The sequence below is a fragment of the Neolamprologus brichardi genome, chromosome 6 (assembly GCF_056152115.1).
Source record: "Neolamprologus brichardi isolate AB-2024 chromosome 6, ASM5615211v1, whole genome shotgun sequence".
NCBI classification, from domain to species: Eukaryota; Metazoa; Chordata; class Actinopteri; order Cichliformes; family Cichlidae; genus Neolamprologus; species Neolamprologus brichardi.
The window spans coordinates 29,683,575-29,698,590 of record NC_142109.1 but is presented as its reverse complement, the minus strand read 5'-3'; the positions used below and the strand labels follow the sequence as shown (position 1 = coordinate 29,698,590).

The window sequence follows — 15,016 nt, the reverse complement described above, 5'->3', positions numbered from 1 at the left end:
GTTGTTGTGGCGTCTCTGTTGAGGGTCTTTTTATCTGTTTAATTATGTAGACGTTTGACCTTTGCCTCACACACACGGTTTCTTTGATTGGTTTCTATTTACTCCAGCTGAGGTATGTCAGCTTTAGGCTGCAGCCAATCACAAGTCACCTTTAGGAGTAAAAAGAAAGCATAACTGAGGGACTTGTTGTATAGCGTAGTGGGAGGCAGAGAGAGAGAGCGAGCGAAGCTTAGAGTCACATGGTAGGTTGTGGTTTTGGTTGTTTCATTTTGCTTCTGCTTTGTTGTTTTTGCAGGTGCTGACTTTCATTTCTGTGGTGTCACATCTTGTGACTGAGCCGAGTTTAAATTTGCCGTTAACTTAAATTCCAATGCTTTGTTTGTCTTTGAAGATGGCAGTTACTATTTTATCCATCTTGATTGCTGCCATCCCCGTGGCCTACTGCTATCCAACTGCCTTCCAAAACGTGGAGGAAAGTCGCAGTGAGTATTACGCCACACTGACTTTCATAAGCTTACTTTCCAATCAGAAGTACTAATATTCTTTTCCTCTTACAGGCAACAGAACCTCCATTAAGTTTCTGGCAGTGGGCGACTGGGGTGGCGTGCCTTATCCCCCCTACATCACCTCTGTGCAGACGGCCACAGCTCAAGAAATGAGCAAAATAGCAGACCAGATGGGAGCTGATTTTGTTCTTGCTCTGGGCGATAACTTCTACTACAAAGGTGTGAACACTGTGGATTCTCCTCGGTTTAAGGTGAGTAGAATAAATGTGGCGTGAAAAAACAACACTGTATTTTAAAACTGTGTGTTGAAAGCAGTAACTATGTTTTCCTTCTTCTTACCAGGAAACGTTTGAGTCCGTGTACACTGCAAAGTCCCTCCAAGTCCCTTGGTATGTGATCGCTGGCAATCACGACCACGCAGGGAATGTCAAAGCCCAGATCGACTACAGCAGCAGATCTAACAGATGGTAAGGGGCAGAATATAAAGTTCGGACATCTTAAAGTTTTAAGCTTTTAGGAACTACTCAGTTAAGCTTTGATGCCTCTTCATTACCTTTGATAGGAAATTCCCCTCGTACTACTATGAGCTGAACTTCCGCATTCCCAACACGGGGAAGACTCTGACCATCATCATGCTTGACACTGTGATGCTTTGCGGTAACTCTGACGACAATTCGGACAAGAAGCCAAGTGGACCCCTGAATGAATTGGATGCCAATCGCCAGCTGGCTTGGCTGCAGGAGAGACTGGCTCTGTCCAAGGCAGACTTCCTGTTGGTGGCAGGCCACTACCCTGTTTGGTCTGTGTCCGAGCACGGCCCCACAAAGTGTCTGGTGCAAAGCCTCCGTCCACTGCTCATCAAATACAAGGCCACTGCTTACCTCTGCGGCCATGACCACAACCTGCAGGTTGGTTCAGGAAGAGTATGTTTAACATTTGATATAAATCTGCATAGCTTCTCTTAGAACTACAATGGATTTTCCTCTTCTTTCTCCCACAGTACCTCGAAGAGTCTAACATAGGCTATGTGGTGAGCGGTGCTGGAAACTTCCTGGATCCTGACACCCGCCACTGGAACCATGTTCCCAAAGGTTCTCTTAAGTTTTTCACCGGCAAGGCTTCAACACTGGGAGGATTCATCCATGCAGAAGTGACAAAGAACAAGATGACCGTGACTTTCTACCAGGCGAAAGGCACTTCTCTCTATCGCACAGTTCTCTCGCAAAGAAATCTTGAATAGACTGATGACCAGGAACAGTTATATACGGTGTAATCTGCAGTGTAAGTGTGAAATCAAATAATGAGTCTTGATCTCTTTTGTTTTAAAAAATCTTCGGCATTAACTTCAAAGCATTTTTAAAACAATCATCTGGTTTTAAATGTGACTTTATGCTACTGTAAAATAAATAGTGCCTTTGTTATCTGTCCTGAACTTTTGGAAATGTGGCTGTGGTGCTTGAATTTCTTACTCTGCAAGTGCATCTGAATGTCTTTCAAAACAAATGAGAAATTAGAGAAAGCATTGAATGATTTGGGGGCTTACACTGATTTCTGAAACCTGTCAAGTGTTATTCAATCCAAAGACTTAGGAAATGTGCACGTTTTATTCTTCATAAGAAAGCATTACCAGCTCTGATATAACTGACTGTTAATATCAATGCATTGGTGAGGTATGCATCAAAAGAAAGGCACTTTTTTTTGCAAATAAAAGACATATTGTGACGAATTTAGAGTTGATTTATTCATCTGTTACATGTGTGCCAGAAACAGCACTTCATCACATCAGGAGATTTAATACTGATGAGGCTGCTATTGCTGAAGGACAGGAGAGGTCAAGACTTTCACAGGGAGAGCTCTTTTGTCTGTGACAGAGAACCACCTGGCCTGCCAGCAGAGGATCAGGCTCAACGACAGCAGATTGGCAGTGACTGTGATCTGGATAAATTCAGCCAGCCAATCACAGTTAACCTGGGAAGGACGCAGAGACTGACAACTGGCTGGTTTTTATTTTTTCTCCCTTCGTTTGCTGATATATATTTAAAAAATTTATAAACTAAAATCTGCTTCATATTAAAAAAAATATGAGAATCGTTGAGTTTTATTCTCCATTGTCAAAATATGTTCACCCATCGCTTTCAGAAACAACAACAGGCAAGAACTATAATTTCTCCTACATGATGTAATGCCACAAACATTTTTACCTTAAGCTTGGCCTTGCCTTAACTACACCGAGGCTATTACAGGGCCGTGAGCGTTATCCTGATCCAATTGGGATGAGTCCACCAGTGTCATGCATCGTCAGAGTGAGAGCAAGAATCACCAAGTGAGTCAATGCTGGTAAGAAGTCAGTTGAGGGTAAGCCATCACCTGAGGATAAGAGGACTGCCAAGGATCACTTTACCCTGACTTATTTAAATCCACTGTAGACCAAAAGAAAACCTGACTGAGGTACATGTCAGGTCAGACACGAAAGATTAGACGGTTTCTAAAGTTCCTGTAAGTGAGTCAGTCTACTGATCTTTCACATCTAGTGGATGCCTGTATGTTCTAGCAGTACATCAGCAGCAGTTAAAATTCAGGTTTTAAGTGGCTATCATACATATTTTCAGAACTGGCATGGATGGAAAAAAGCACTAAAAAGGCAAAAATTTAGCAGATAAAGTCACAAATATTTTCTTTAGGAGACCAAAATACATCTTAGACTTCTTAAATCTAATTTCAAGAAAAATGTTAAAAGAACATACAGATGAAGCCTTTGATCCGCCCTCTGCTGCTACAAAGTTAGCTCAGTTAGTGAGTTAGTTAGGTTTGTTGCCACTGACACCACTGAAATAGAAGAGAGCACAAAATGTGGGATTAATAACAAGAAAAAGAAAAGCATTGATTTGGTTTAAAACAAAAGGAAAAAAAAGGTTTTTTTAAATCTATGTATTTAGTGAAATAAAAAAAGTTGTGTCATCAATTAGCTGTTTGAGTTGTCTTGAGAAGCGTTTGTGCACCTGCACATCTGCAATAGTCAGCTCCACATTTGTGCATTTGTTTTCCTTTCAAGCAAAAGCAAACATCAGTCGTTGTGTTTAAAAATGCAGTCATAGAGATTTTAACCTTCTGTGTCTCTGTCACACAAAAACCTTTCAGAGAGCTCAATCCTGGGTCACTTAAATCCGATCATTTCCTCTCCCCATTAATCTCTGGCTCTTTACTTCCTGCTTCTGCTCTTGACCCCTCTCTTCCCCGGAAGCCATTGAAGATCTTCAGTCATTCGTCTCACACAAGATTTAGACGTTCATACACTGAGAATGGCCCGATGCTGTCCGATTATCTAATTCCACAGCTCAAAAGTAATAAAGGGACACTGTATTAAAGGCTAAGCCGCTCATCTAATCTTCTCTCCATAATCTCCACCCCTCACTGAATGCTGACCTCCGGGTTTCACAGATGGAATGAGCAATGTGAACTCAATGAGCGTTCCCCCCCTGAAATATGTTACTCTGGTCATTTTTCCCCTTTTAAGCTCCAGGCCTGTACCTAAAAAGGAGATTACTCCACCTTTGCTGGCAAACATCGTATTAACATGGTCTGTTTTGATGAGTGAAAGTGCTGACAGCGTGCAAATATGCGTGTGTGTTGTCACAGCCTCCATGTGCTTTTAATCTCCACGGATTTTGCCGGCTAATATGCTGCTTAAAATGGCCCCTGAAATCTGTCATTTGGTGTTGTATAACCATGTTTTTGTAATGCCAACAAGCAAAAAAAAAAAAAGTATCCCTTCTACAGATGTTCATTACATATACACATTTTTTTTAGAATTTAAATAACAATCAATTCTAAATTCTTAGAAATAAAAACTTGTTTTATTTGTTGATGTTGCTTTTCTTAACCTCAGTGGAGATTCTTGTTCTGTTTTTGTATTTTCCATTTTTTGAAGTAACCTTCACATCTTTAGAAAGCATCACACAGTCACCTTAAAGAGGTCACACTAATCGAATCAACTTTACCCTATTAATTAGCGAGTTCAGCCTATCCTCCTAAGGCTCAGAATATATTTAGTATAGGAATAAGTCTGTGTTAGCAAATAGACTAAGCACCAATATTCATCGCATGAATTCAGCACAAACACCTTCAAGGTGCACTGCTTTCTTTATTGTTTCTCTTTAGGTGTTTAAATTTTGTGAATAAACTTTGTGATATTATTAACAGTTGTTAATAAAAGCTTTGTTCACAATTATAAATGTGGTTAAATGATCAAAATTAAGTTCTTTATATCTTAGTTACAGACTTTAGTGACAGTTTAGGATGACATGACAACTGGCAGGAGAAAAAGGTATAATCATGACGCTAACTTGGCACAAATCCACAACAAGTGAATGCTGTTAAACAAAGTATCACAGGCTCTGCGTGAGCTCAGGACTGCAGGAAATGTGCAGTAGTCTGTTCCCGTCTTGGTCGAACACACCTCAGCTGCTCCAAGAGAAGGAAATCCATGCATGCAAACTGGCCTTGTGAGTCATACAACTTGTGTATTTCCAGACAGATAGGGTGACTCTAGGGCAGGTTTGGAAAGGTGTTTCAGACATGACAAAAAGGAGCTAAAGAAGCTCAGAAGGAGAAGGTTGAGATCTTGTCTCAGATCCTTTGTGTTCTTCAGGCATCACTCTCCTTTGGGATTGGTAGAATGTGAGAAGGGCTGGCCAGACTGATGGAGCCTGGGAAAAATGACGGTATGTAGTGGGAGACAGTCATCATAGGGCTGGGCAGCGGGCTCTCATGCTCGGGCATCATAGGGATGATGATGTCGTCTTGGTCCCACACGTGGAAGGCATTCGGGTGGGAGTGAGTGAGGGCAGGTGGCAAGTGCTGAGGGCTGACTCCCTCCACCTCTACATCTTTTGTTAGCTCCTCTTCAATTGGTCCCAGCAAACAGTCTGTAGATGGATAAAAAAGCAGGGATAAGATCAAAATTATTGACCTTTACTGTCCTATAATTTACTTCTGAAACACCCAAAATTCAGTCTGCACAGCAGTAAAAGGCAAAACGAGTAACCTCGGGTTCTTTAAGAAATAAACTAATAAATAAAACGGCGAACTAGTAAAGAGCATGTTCATGGTTGCATTGCACATAGACAATGATGTCAGAAAACCTCAGCTGCAACTCCACCAAACCTGAAACTTTGGTAATGACCATAATCATAATGTTTCTGTTCTAGTGATAGTAGTTTGCAGTCTCTTCACTTGTGTTTAGCAGTTCTTTAAAAATAGCGGGTGTGTTTTAAAAAGGATACAGCCTGGTCCCAGTACAGGGATCTCCAAGGTGAAAGGATTTAAGGTTGTTTTTGGACTATTAATACAAACTACTCCAACTACTACATCACATTAGCAAACACCACAGCACATCACTTTATTCCAATTTAAAAAAAATAAAATATGGTCTTGTGTATAAAAAATTTCAGATCATTGGAGTGAGCAGCTACCTCTGATAGAATAGATTACCTGTTATATCCAGCATGAGGTCTTTGATGAGATGACCCACAATAGCGTAAGCTACAGCAACCACGACCAGGGCGGCCATCAGAAGGTAGAGGACAGATTTGGGCAGCTGGATGAGATCTCTGGCAGGAGGCTTGTACTCCTTATAGAGAGACTCCTCATTGTAAACCAAATACTGAAATGATGGCAATCCTTCTTCTGTGTAGTTAAAACTGTCCATATTCCCAGATTAGCAGCCTCCACGTCCAGCACAGAGAAGCAGTTATTCCATTGCATGTATAATTTACCTTCTTGCTGAGACGTCACTCCCAACAGTTTACAGGAAAAGTGTCAAAATCGACATCTGTTATCATTTCAAATCCAGTCAAGGAGTAAATTTACCCACCTGCCAAGACCATGTGTTTGCTGCTTGCAGATTTAACACGTGTGGATCCCTCCAGCTCCAGCTCATATTTCTACCCAGCTTATTCTTTAATTTGCATTATGATGCATGTTGTTATCATCAGTTCATCCTCCAGTAAAGCAAAAAATCAGGATATCAGCCTCTGTGCTGCCTCCTGCGTGCTGCAATCTCTGTTCTGAAATAATCCAGACTATGATCAGCAGCAGAGCAAGAGAGAGAGAGAGAGAAGAAGAAGGGAGGGATTAAGCTCCAAATCACAGCAGCGATCAATCAACTTCTCATCCCATCCCAATCCCAGCCCACAGAATGACAGAGCACCTAATCCACAACTATCTTGTAAGTGCTTACTCAGCTATAACACTCACTTACTATTAAACCCATTCCCACAAATCCACACATATGAAGAGCATCCCAGTGAAAAGCTCAGACAAACCAGCTTCCTAAAGGTGTTTCACTATTACTGCTAGCTTGCATCCTTTCTTCTGAACAAAAAAAAGATACAACATATAAAAAATGAACCTATGTCTTGTGAAAAAGTACATAAAAAAATAGTTTTCTTTCTACAGCCTTTTAACAGGAAGTTGTCTGAATAATAGCTTCAGACACTATTGGCAATATCTAAACCAGCTTACTGGGGTCATCACCTGGAAAGGTCTAAATTTAAAAAGCTAGGTCTTCTTAAACATTACCTAATGTTTGCCTTCTTTTGAGCTCATGAGCTGCGTTGCTCGTCTTGGTCATGTTGGTGCCATATTATTGGAGCATCAACCAGTAAATCTAATGTAATATGCAAAGAACTGTTGTTTTCAAGAGAGAAATATATATATGAGAAATATATATAATATCAGTTCAGACTATTGAATTCTCAGTGCACTTAGGTATGTGGACATGATCAATGTGACCTGCTGAAGTTCAGTGGGATGGCTGTACCTCAGGAGGTGGAGCAGGTCATCTGCCCGTCCGAAGTTGGGTGCTCTGATTTTCTTAAGATGATGCAAAAAGGATCTAACATAACCATACTTGATGATACACGCTCATTTACATGATACATGGTTAAAAAACTGTTTGCCTCTGTCCTAACTCATCACACCTGAGCAGCATTGAACCTGGATTAAATGGGAGTGGAAACAGTGGCAAGTAGCGTTACTACTCCCTCTTGTGGTGACAAGTTGCAATAGCACCAAAACCATCAAACGGCTCTAACACCAGGCAGAAGTTTGAAAATCTATTTGAATTTCCTCACATTTCCCCATCTACAGAGTTTATAGATAATGGTCCAAAAAAGGGAGTATCCAGTTCTCTGGCTCTCTTCTTCTCTACCCTGTTGATATCAGAAGAAAAGTGAAAACACATCATCTCTGAATGCACATAAACATAAAACCTTGAAATTTGGGCAACAGAAGACTAGAAAAATATTGCCTGACCTGATGAATCGCGTTTTCTGCTTAGACATTTACTGGTATTAAGGTATGTAAGAAATATGACAAATACGTCCATTTTTAAAGTCGGTTAACTCTCAGTTATCCAGACGTCTCAGTTTCAATAAATATGTGTATCTAAGCTGCTTTTTCTCGTATTAGGATATTGTAAAAATAAATTATATACATAAATTAAGCCACTTGGACTATTTTTTGTTTTTAGGATCATTCAGGTGGTTGTTGTTTTATTAATTTATGACAGTTAACTAAAACTTAACCAGTAGTTTCATTTAGTTTAACTATAATAACCTTGCTTTTATATCTACAAAATTATGATCTTACGTCGGTGGGTTTGGAGTCGAGTGTGGTTTACTGTTGCTTTACTATTCCCAACTTTTCGAGGTATCTGGGAACATCTCCCCGTTAATTGCAGACACACATGATATATACATTCTGTGGTTTTAACACAATAATGTTCAAGTAAGTAGGGCTGAATAGGTTTTAGTAGAAAAACCGCCGGATTATGACTCTAGCTTTAATCCTAAGTAGGTAGCAGTTAGCCGTTAGCTAGTGTAAAGCATTATTTGTGTAGCAGTTTTCGGCCAAAGGGATGCTGGTTAACCTATTCTGATAGCTAGGTTATAGCCCTTGTTTATTGCTGTATATGACCAACTGAATAATGTAATATGTATGTAATATAGTGGGGTTCTTTTTGTACGCAAATATGCCTGTAACTAAGCTAGCTTTACAGACTAGCCTAACTAGCTATATACTTTAGCTAATGGCTGTATTTTAACCTTTTTTGTAATGGTGTGATTTTTTCCCCCCCGTGCAGCTCAGATTTAGCTTTGCAGAGTCAAAAGACCCAAATGGATTTTGGCTTTGAGGACCTACCATCAAATTTTCAGTACACTCCCAAGGACGGGTGTGAAGTCTCACGGATGGTAATGTGTATTCTCTTAATACAAGAATAAAAACAATACTGGCAGATTTAGATAAGGTGACAAAGATTAGGTGCAGTTACGATTAAAAACACTATATGAAAATAAATAATGGTCCACAGGTGTCATATCAAGCACCTAGCTGTGAAATCTTTCTTCATTTGTGAAAGGATGGGTCTTTGCTACTGTTGCAACAAGTCAGTTTGTAAAATTCCCTCCCTACTAGACATTCAGTGATCAGCTGTTAAGTGTTATTATTGCAAAGTGGATGCATCTAGGATCAGCCATTTACAAGGTAAAGTTGCAGAATAGGGTATAGGGCATAATTTGTAAAGGTTTTGACTCAGTAAGAGGTTCAAACCTCCTCTGGTTTTAATATAAGCACAAAAACTGTTCACTGGAAGCTTCTTGGTGTAGGTTTCCATGGATGAACAGCTCCTGCAGGTGGAATGTGTAGGTGTCCCAGTGTTTCTGTGGATACAGTGTATTCCAGGAGGGGCCAGTATCACCACACCACTGCTTAAACACCTATGACTAACACTTTACAGGCGGCTCTTTCCTTCAACAGTGGGATATCTTTTGAACGGTAGTGGTCCATCCCTCAAATTGAGCTCTAAGGAGGAAGGTACTGTAGACTAGTGCCTTAATTAATCTGAGATTTTACTTTGGGTGATTGATGATTATACAGGTTAAACTATAATTTCAGTTCTTCCTGAAATTCAGAGCATCTGCAGCATTAGATCTCCATGATTAACCCTTAAGAGCCCAGACCTATTTCTACTTTCATGAAAATTACGGGGGTCTTATATCAAATGAATCATATATAACCAAGTCTCTAAGTGTAAAGAGGCAGTGACACCAGTGTCACTGTGGGTCCTTAAGGGTTAATGTTTCTTATACAGCTGATTAAAGTAGAATAATTTCTTTGTTTCATTATGTTTGATGAGGCAGACAGAAGACACAGACTGTGATTCATCAAGGGGGGAATCTTCAAGTGTGAGCGTGACTGAGATTCAAGAGCAACATAGCAGGTAGATCAGTCACCTTTACTCACCCAGCTGTGTAATGTTGGGAACGTTACTTTAAGATCACTTGTATTTTTCCTCAAATAATAAGTGCTTCTGTACTTAAAGGTCTAAGTTACTGTATATTTAATCCAATTGTGAATTAAATGGGTGGAAGAACCATAGACTGCTATGTCTTGCAAATAAACAACGTTTCCAATTTACACTAGTTATGAATTTATTGGTTACATTAAGTTATTAAACTAAAATAATTCCTGCCCAATGTGATGAAAAAGAGTGAGTGAAAGAGAGTGCAGCCCTTAAATTATCAGGAAGACAGGATTTCACTTATGTGCTAAAAGAACCAATCAGTGATGGGGGGTAGAGGACAGATCGTTAGGTAAAGTAAGTGGGGAAAATGTTAATTAAATAGGAATCTTAACTTCAATAAGGAATTGGATTCTAATCGAATCTACATTTGTTGTAGCTCAAGGACAGATGATATCAGCAGAAAGGCGCAGGAATCGGTGGAAAAGATTAACCAAAGCCGCATCAGTAACCAGAAAATGATAGACAGCTTTCAGGAGAAGTTGGTAGAAAAGGTACAAAATTAATTCTATGCATCTAGCTGGAGTTAGTAGCAGATGCTCGGCTTTCATGTCTACAAAGCTTCTGACCATCTCTGATCTGTTCTGATCCTTTCCATCTATCAGGTGACAGAGTTGTGCATGGAGATGAAGGAGCACATGTACAGGGTCTACGAAGAGAACAGTGACAAGATGCAGGTGAATCTGCAGGAGCTGCAGGAGGTGCTGGAGAGCTGCACAAAGTTCAGTCATGAGCTGCTGGAAGCCAACAGAGCCCTGGCATGTCTCCGTGAAGGAGACATGCCAGTGAAGGAGTGAAGGAGACATGCCATGAGATTATAATTTCTATCTGAAGTTAATCGTATTGTGAACTCATTAAGTTATTCAGTATTAGTAAATATATTCAGTGTAATGTTCAGTGTTTTGCTTCCTTTTTCTTTTGGTTGCTTATAGGACAATAGTTCTACTTAACATTGATGGCTTCAGTCCAAGAATAGAAAAGTTGAAAAGTTTTCTCTCTCTTTTGTTTTAACACCAGTTGATTTAGTAAATAAAATGACCACAAACAAGCAAAATATTCTAAATTACTTGTGATTTACCATTTATGTATTGTTATAAACTGTTGTCTTTACAGTGATCCCAGTGTGGGATCCTTTAGATTGAAATCAACCAATGTGACATGAAAACGTTTGAGAATTCAAGACACGTTATTTAGGGTCTTCAATTAAAACATCTTCCTGTTTATTTCAATCCATTTATTTACATGCATTGTCATCATAAATATCATATCTCAGTTGGACCGTAAGCTATGTTAGTTTGACCTTTTAATATTCGCTTAAACAAGGCAGTAATACATTGCTTCCCCCAGTATGCTATAACTGTGAATATGATGAGGTGTTTGTGATGTATCCCACCAGGAATTGCTCTTAATATGAGGTAAATTAGTTGCAAATTTCATCACTTCAAGCCAGTTTGAAAAAGATAGTGGACATCATTTAGTTTTCCACAGTGAAAGACTGAAGTCCAGTAATCGCTTTGCCCAGGATCAAGGCATGAATATCATGGGTTCCTATAAAGAAAGTAGCGAAAAGGAAAAAAGGTCATAAGTTGTTTTCAAATACAAAAAATATCTCAAAAACAGTCAAATACAGTTTAACAAGTAAACCAAAAACATTCAGTCACTAATCTGTACATTGCTGACATCTAGTGGTGGACATATGTAACTGCTGCTGAGTTTAAAAGCCTTTTCATTACTTTTAATTTTCCCTACCCTCATATGTATTGACAGCCTCCAAGTTCATAACATGACGGATGATGTGGTACTCATCCGAGATGCCGTTTCCTCCCAGCATGTCTCTGGCCTGTCTGGCAATATCCAGTGCCTTGCCACAGCTATTTCTCTTCAGCATGGAGATCATCTCCGGTGCCGCCCTATTAAGATGAGGAAGAAAAAAACATCTTCAAAATCTTTAGTTGTTTTTTTGTTTGTTTTTTGCGGGGGAGGGGCTGTAGAACATCAAACAATAAAGCAGGCAGTGACACGTGAAAGACAGCCCTCACTTCTTCTCATCAATAAGCCTTCCCAGATACAGGCATGACTGCAGCCCAGTGGTGATCTCTGTTAGCATGTCAGCCATTTTCTTCTGCATCAGCTGGTTTCTGGCCAGTGGCACACCAAATTGGATTCTGTTTGGAGGATACAAAGGTGTGAGCCATGTGCGGGGAAAATGGTAAAATGGATCTCTTCCCTGGATTTGTATGTTTTGCCATATTTTTGCCAATGTCTGCAAACACAGTCGTGTACCTGTCCAGAGTGTACTGTCGAGCAGCGTGAAAGCAGAATTCAGCTGCTCCCAGAGCTCCCCAGGCAATACCATACCGGGCATTGTTCAGACAACCAAAAGGACCCTGTATACAAAGACAAACAACAAAAAATTTAAGCTACTAATATTCATACAAGCTGTAAAAATTAAGTTTGCCAAACTTCATTAGGTAAAACATTAACTTACACCGAGGCCAGAGACATTGGGCAGCAGGTTCTCCTCAGGAACTTCTACTTCATCCATCAGGATCATGCCAGTGGCAGACGCCCTAAGAGAAAATTTGCCCTCAATCTTGGGGGTAGAAAAGCCCTTCATGCCACGCTCCAAGATGAAACCCCGCACTCTCCCATCCTCACACTTCGCCCAGACTACTGCGATGTCTGCCACAGGAGAGTTTGTGATCCTAGGAAAAGATGTGGGGAAATCAGTGTATTTGATTATTTAGATTTTTAAGTAATTTAGTTTCACAGAGAGCAGCAGGCTTTGTCAGCATGTCTAAATGATTACACATGTTTACTTATATATGATTAATCATCAAATGGCAGACCTATTATGTCCTCAGTATGGGGATCCACACAGTTCCAAGTTATATAAACTTATACAGGTCTCTGCTCCATTGTCTTATTTTTACTCCGTGCAAGTTTCAAACCAATACATCTTGTTCTATATGTGTCTATCTACCAGGTCTTAGCTCCGCTGATGGTGAAGGTACCACTCGATGGGTTGTACTTGGCCTTAGTCTCCATACTGCTGGGATCACTGCCATGATTTGGTTCTGTCAAACCAAAGCAACCTAGGATTTCTCCCCGAGCTGCAGAACAAATAAGAAACACCAGAAATAAGATGGATTTTAGCCCTTTGCAAATTTTAAATGTCAAGTACAAGAGGAGAGGATGTCGCACTTACCAAGCCGGGGCAGGTACTTCTCCTTCTGGGCTGCTGTGCCGTACGCATTAATCGGGTGCATGACCAGTGAAGACTGAACGCTCATTACAGACCGATATCCACTGTCCACCCTCTCAACCTCTCTGGCAATCAAACCATATGCCACATAACTCGTACCTGCACAACCGTACCCTGCAGTGTAAAGGGAAAAAACAACTTAAAAAACCTACTAAGTGTAATCAGTGAAATATAACAAAAAGAAGGAAAAAAGGAGGGAGGGGGGAGCATTAGTTTTTTTGTTTGTTTTACCTTTAATAGTCGGGCCTAGGACTCCCAAATCTCCCATCTCTGAGACAATCTCACGGTGAAAATCTGTAGCATGGCGCATGTTAGAATATCAGAAAATGACAAATATTTAGATGAGATTAATTTTACACACCTTAATGTAAAGGCGGATTAAAGACAGAAACAGATTTTTTCTGAATCACTCACAGTGTGCACAGTCTGAACCACACATATTAATCCTGCTTAACTCACGTTCATGTCTGTTGGCCATAAGGACGCGCGGCATGAGTTTTTCCTGGCAGTAGTCCCGAAACGAGTCCCGGATCATGATCTCTTCCTCCGTCAGCTGACCCTCTAGGTTCAGAGCATCCCGCCAGTTGAATGCCACCTTGGCTGAGCGCCAGAACATTAACACACACACATTCACTATGATCACATCACTATAATAGAACATATGAAGAACTCTGAGCAGATTGGATTCAGCTCATTAAGATTCACTTCAAACCTTTACCTGGCTTTGCCGGCTTTTTGGCTTCTTCAGCACCTAAAGGATGTAAATTTAAAGTGTTGTTGATCATCTGAGACAAATATAGAAAACATAGTCATGTTTTTCCAGCTCTTATGTGTGCTTTCTTTTTTTTATCACAACTAAAAATTGCATTTCCTACCTCAAGACACCCTATAGACTGTGATTCCAAACTTTACACTACCTTCCTGTGTATCTAAAATATCAGTCGTACCTTTTTGTGCTGCAACCGCTGTGCCCTGAGCTCTGGATGCAGCAACAGCCACGGACATACGGCTGTTGGAGAGCAGATGTGTGAAGGCACTTCTGAGAGCCATTTTACTAAAGGGCACAAAATAAAAATAAATGCATATTAGAGTGTACACCTCACAGTGTTTGAGACGTTATTACGCAATAATACCTGAGTGCAAGTTGTAGCAAAGTTACTTTTGTGTTTGGGTATTGTTATATCATCTTATTATATAAGGGGCAAACTTCGGTGTGTAGTTTTTATTTGGGTTAAACAAATATGTTAAAAAATGTTTAATCAGACATTTCCTTATAATCTGTGTAAAATGCTACACACATTTCTCCTTAAAGCATGCCACATACATCAAGATCAACTTATCCAAACAAAATACTTTACAGTAGCCTACCTTTTTTCCCCTCTCAGGTGGGTGATCAGATTATAAGATGACTTTTCGATGGCGATATGAGCTGTGAAAAGTTGCTTAAGTAATAGAAACGTCACAGGTTTACGTAAAGTGTAAGACGGGAAGACTTTTCCGCCATGATAGATGAGGCAAAACATTGAGCCAGCGCATGACAGTAAAAGTAGTGCAACTCGTGAACGTCACGCAACGGACTTTGAAGAGCCTTTTGCGCTTGTAACAGATTTTTATAAGATAAGTGCGGGAAGTTTGAATATTGGAGGTGTTCGAGGCTGCTCCTACGCTATTTTTTACACAAGTGTGCGAAGTTTCAGCAGGTCTGCGGACTGAATTTGGCACATATTTACGCACTCAAAATGGCGTGTGTGGATGGATGGATGAGTTAGGGGTGTGGAAGGTGTTGGCCCAGCCTTCGAGCTCATTGGCCGGTAAAATGAGCCATGTGCAGAATGTTGACCCTGCACTGAAGCTTTACAAGTGACAAGAAGCACATATGTAGTT

The 15,016-nt window shown here is 40.2% G+C and overlaps 4 protein-coding genes across 8 annotated transcripts; 2 read left to right on the top strand and 2 right to left on the bottom strand.

Moving 5' to 3' along the window:
• Positions 1–370: 370 nt before the first annotated feature.
• On the top strand, positions 371–2,232 carry acp5a (acid phosphatase 5, tartrate resistant a). Its single transcript, XM_087842609.1, has 5 exons — positions 371–482; positions 558–757; positions 849–973; positions 1,069–1,414; positions 1,507–2,232. The coding sequence occupies exons 1-5, from the start codon at positions 371–373 to the stop codon at positions 1,744–1,746; spliced, it is 1,023 nt and encodes a 340-aa protein (XP_087698735.1). The 3' UTR covers positions 1,747–2,232.
• A 2,493-nt stretch (positions 2,233–4,725) lies between these two features.
• Positions 4,726–8,233, bottom strand: LOC148102600 (uncharacterized). 2 transcript variants are annotated; one of them, XM_087842069.1, is made up of 5 exons: positions 8,157–8,233; positions 7,327–7,717; positions 6,379–6,586; positions 5,997–6,287; positions 4,726–5,431 (listed from the first exon to the last, which is right to left on the bottom strand). In XM_087842069.1, the coding sequence occupies exons 4-5, from the start codon at positions 6,211–6,213 to the stop codon at positions 5,151–5,153; spliced, it is 498 nt and encodes a 165-aa protein (XP_087698195.1). In that variant the 5' UTR covers positions 6,214–6,287; positions 6,379–6,586; positions 7,327–7,717; positions 8,157–8,233; the 3' UTR covers positions 4,726–5,150. The 2 variants fall into 2 exon arrangements, with proteins under 2 accessions (XP_087698195.1, XP_087698194.1); XM_087842068.1 differs by having other exon boundaries at positions 5,997–6,230.
• On the top strand, positions 7,581–11,088 carry syce2 (synaptonemal complex central element protein 2). 4 transcript variants are annotated; one of them, XM_035907720.2, is made up of 5 exons: positions 7,581–7,863; positions 8,650–8,758; positions 9,707–9,786; positions 10,247–10,361; positions 10,473–11,088. In XM_035907720.2, exons 2-5 carry the CDS (start codon positions 8,684–8,686, stop codon positions 10,662–10,664), a joined length of 462 nt encoding a protein of 153 aa, XP_035763613.2. In that variant the 5' UTR covers positions 7,581–7,863; positions 8,650–8,683; the 3' UTR covers positions 10,665–11,088. The 4 variants fall into 4 exon arrangements, with proteins under 4 accessions (XP_035763613.2, XP_035763614.2, XP_035763612.2 ...); XM_035907721.2 differs by lacking the exon at positions 7,581–7,863 and adding an exon at positions 7,973–8,216; XM_035907719.2 differs by lacking the exon at positions 7,581–7,863 and adding an exon at positions 8,235–8,294.
• gcdha (glutaryl-CoA dehydrogenase a) lies at positions 11,054–14,840 on the bottom strand. The gene is made up of 12 exons (XM_006790611.3): positions 14,501–14,840; positions 14,080–14,186; positions 13,851–13,883; positions 13,592–13,732; positions 13,364–13,426; positions 13,076–13,246; positions 12,851–12,980; positions 12,356–12,572; positions 12,151–12,254; positions 11,907–12,032; positions 11,617–11,777; positions 11,054–11,415 (listed from the first exon to the last, which is right to left on the bottom strand). Exons 1-12 carry the CDS (start codon positions 14,653–14,655, stop codon positions 11,342–11,344), a joined length of 1,482 nt encoding a protein of 493 aa, XP_006790674.3. The 5' UTR covers positions 14,656–14,840; the 3' UTR covers positions 11,054–11,341.
• Positions 14,841–15,016: the final 176 nt, after the last annotated feature.

What these genes read in the sequence shown, in the direction of transcription:
- acp5a (XM_087842609.1), top strand. Translation starts at nt 371, where the DNA reads ATGCTTTGTTTGTCTTTGAAGATGGCAGTTACTATTTTATCCATCTTG. An exon ending in TGGATTCTCCTCGGTTTAAG is followed by an intron (nt 758 to 848) that starts GTGAGTAGAATA and finishes TCTTCTTACCAG; the next exon opens with GAAACGTTTGAGTCCGTGTA. An exon ending in AGCAGCAGATCTAACAGATG is followed by an intron (nt 974 to 1,068) that starts GTAAGGGGCAGA and finishes TACCTTTGATAG; the next exon opens with GAAATTCCCCTCGTACTACT.
- LOC148102600 (XM_087842069.1), bottom strand. Translation starts at nt 6,213, where the DNA reads ATGGACAGTTTTAACTACACAGAAGAAGGATTGCCATCATTTCAGTAT. An exon ending in CCTCATGCTGGATATAACAG is followed by an intron (nt 5,432 to 5,996) that starts GTAATCTATTCT and finishes ATCCATCTACAG; the next exon opens with ACTGTTTGCTGGGACCAATT.
- syce2 (XM_035907719.2), top strand. Translation starts at nt 8,254, where the DNA reads ATGATATATACATTCTGTGGTTTTAACACAATAATGTTCAA. An exon ending in TTTAACACAATAATGTTCAA is followed by an intron (nt 8,295 to 8,649) that starts GTAAGTAGGGCT and finishes CCCCCCGTGCAG; the next exon opens with CTCAGATTTAGCTTTGCAGA. An exon ending in ATTCAAGAGCAACATAGCAG is followed by an intron (nt 9,787 to 10,246) that starts GTAGATCAGTCA and finishes CATTTGTTGTAG; the next exon opens with CTCAAGGACAGATGATATCA.
- gcdha (XM_006790611.3), bottom strand. Translation starts at nt 14,655, where the DNA reads ATGTTTTGCCTCATCTATCATGGCGGAAAAGTCTTCCCGTCTTACACT. An exon ending in TATGGCCAACAGACATGAAC is followed by an intron (nt 13,427 to 13,591) that starts GTGAGTTAAGCA and finishes GCCATGCTACAG; the next exon opens with ATTTTCACCGTGAGATTGTC. An exon ending in AGGCTTATTGATGAGAAGAA is followed by an intron (nt 11,778 to 11,906) that starts GTGAGGGCTGTC and finishes TCATCTTAATAG; the next exon opens with GGCGGCACCGGAGATGATCT.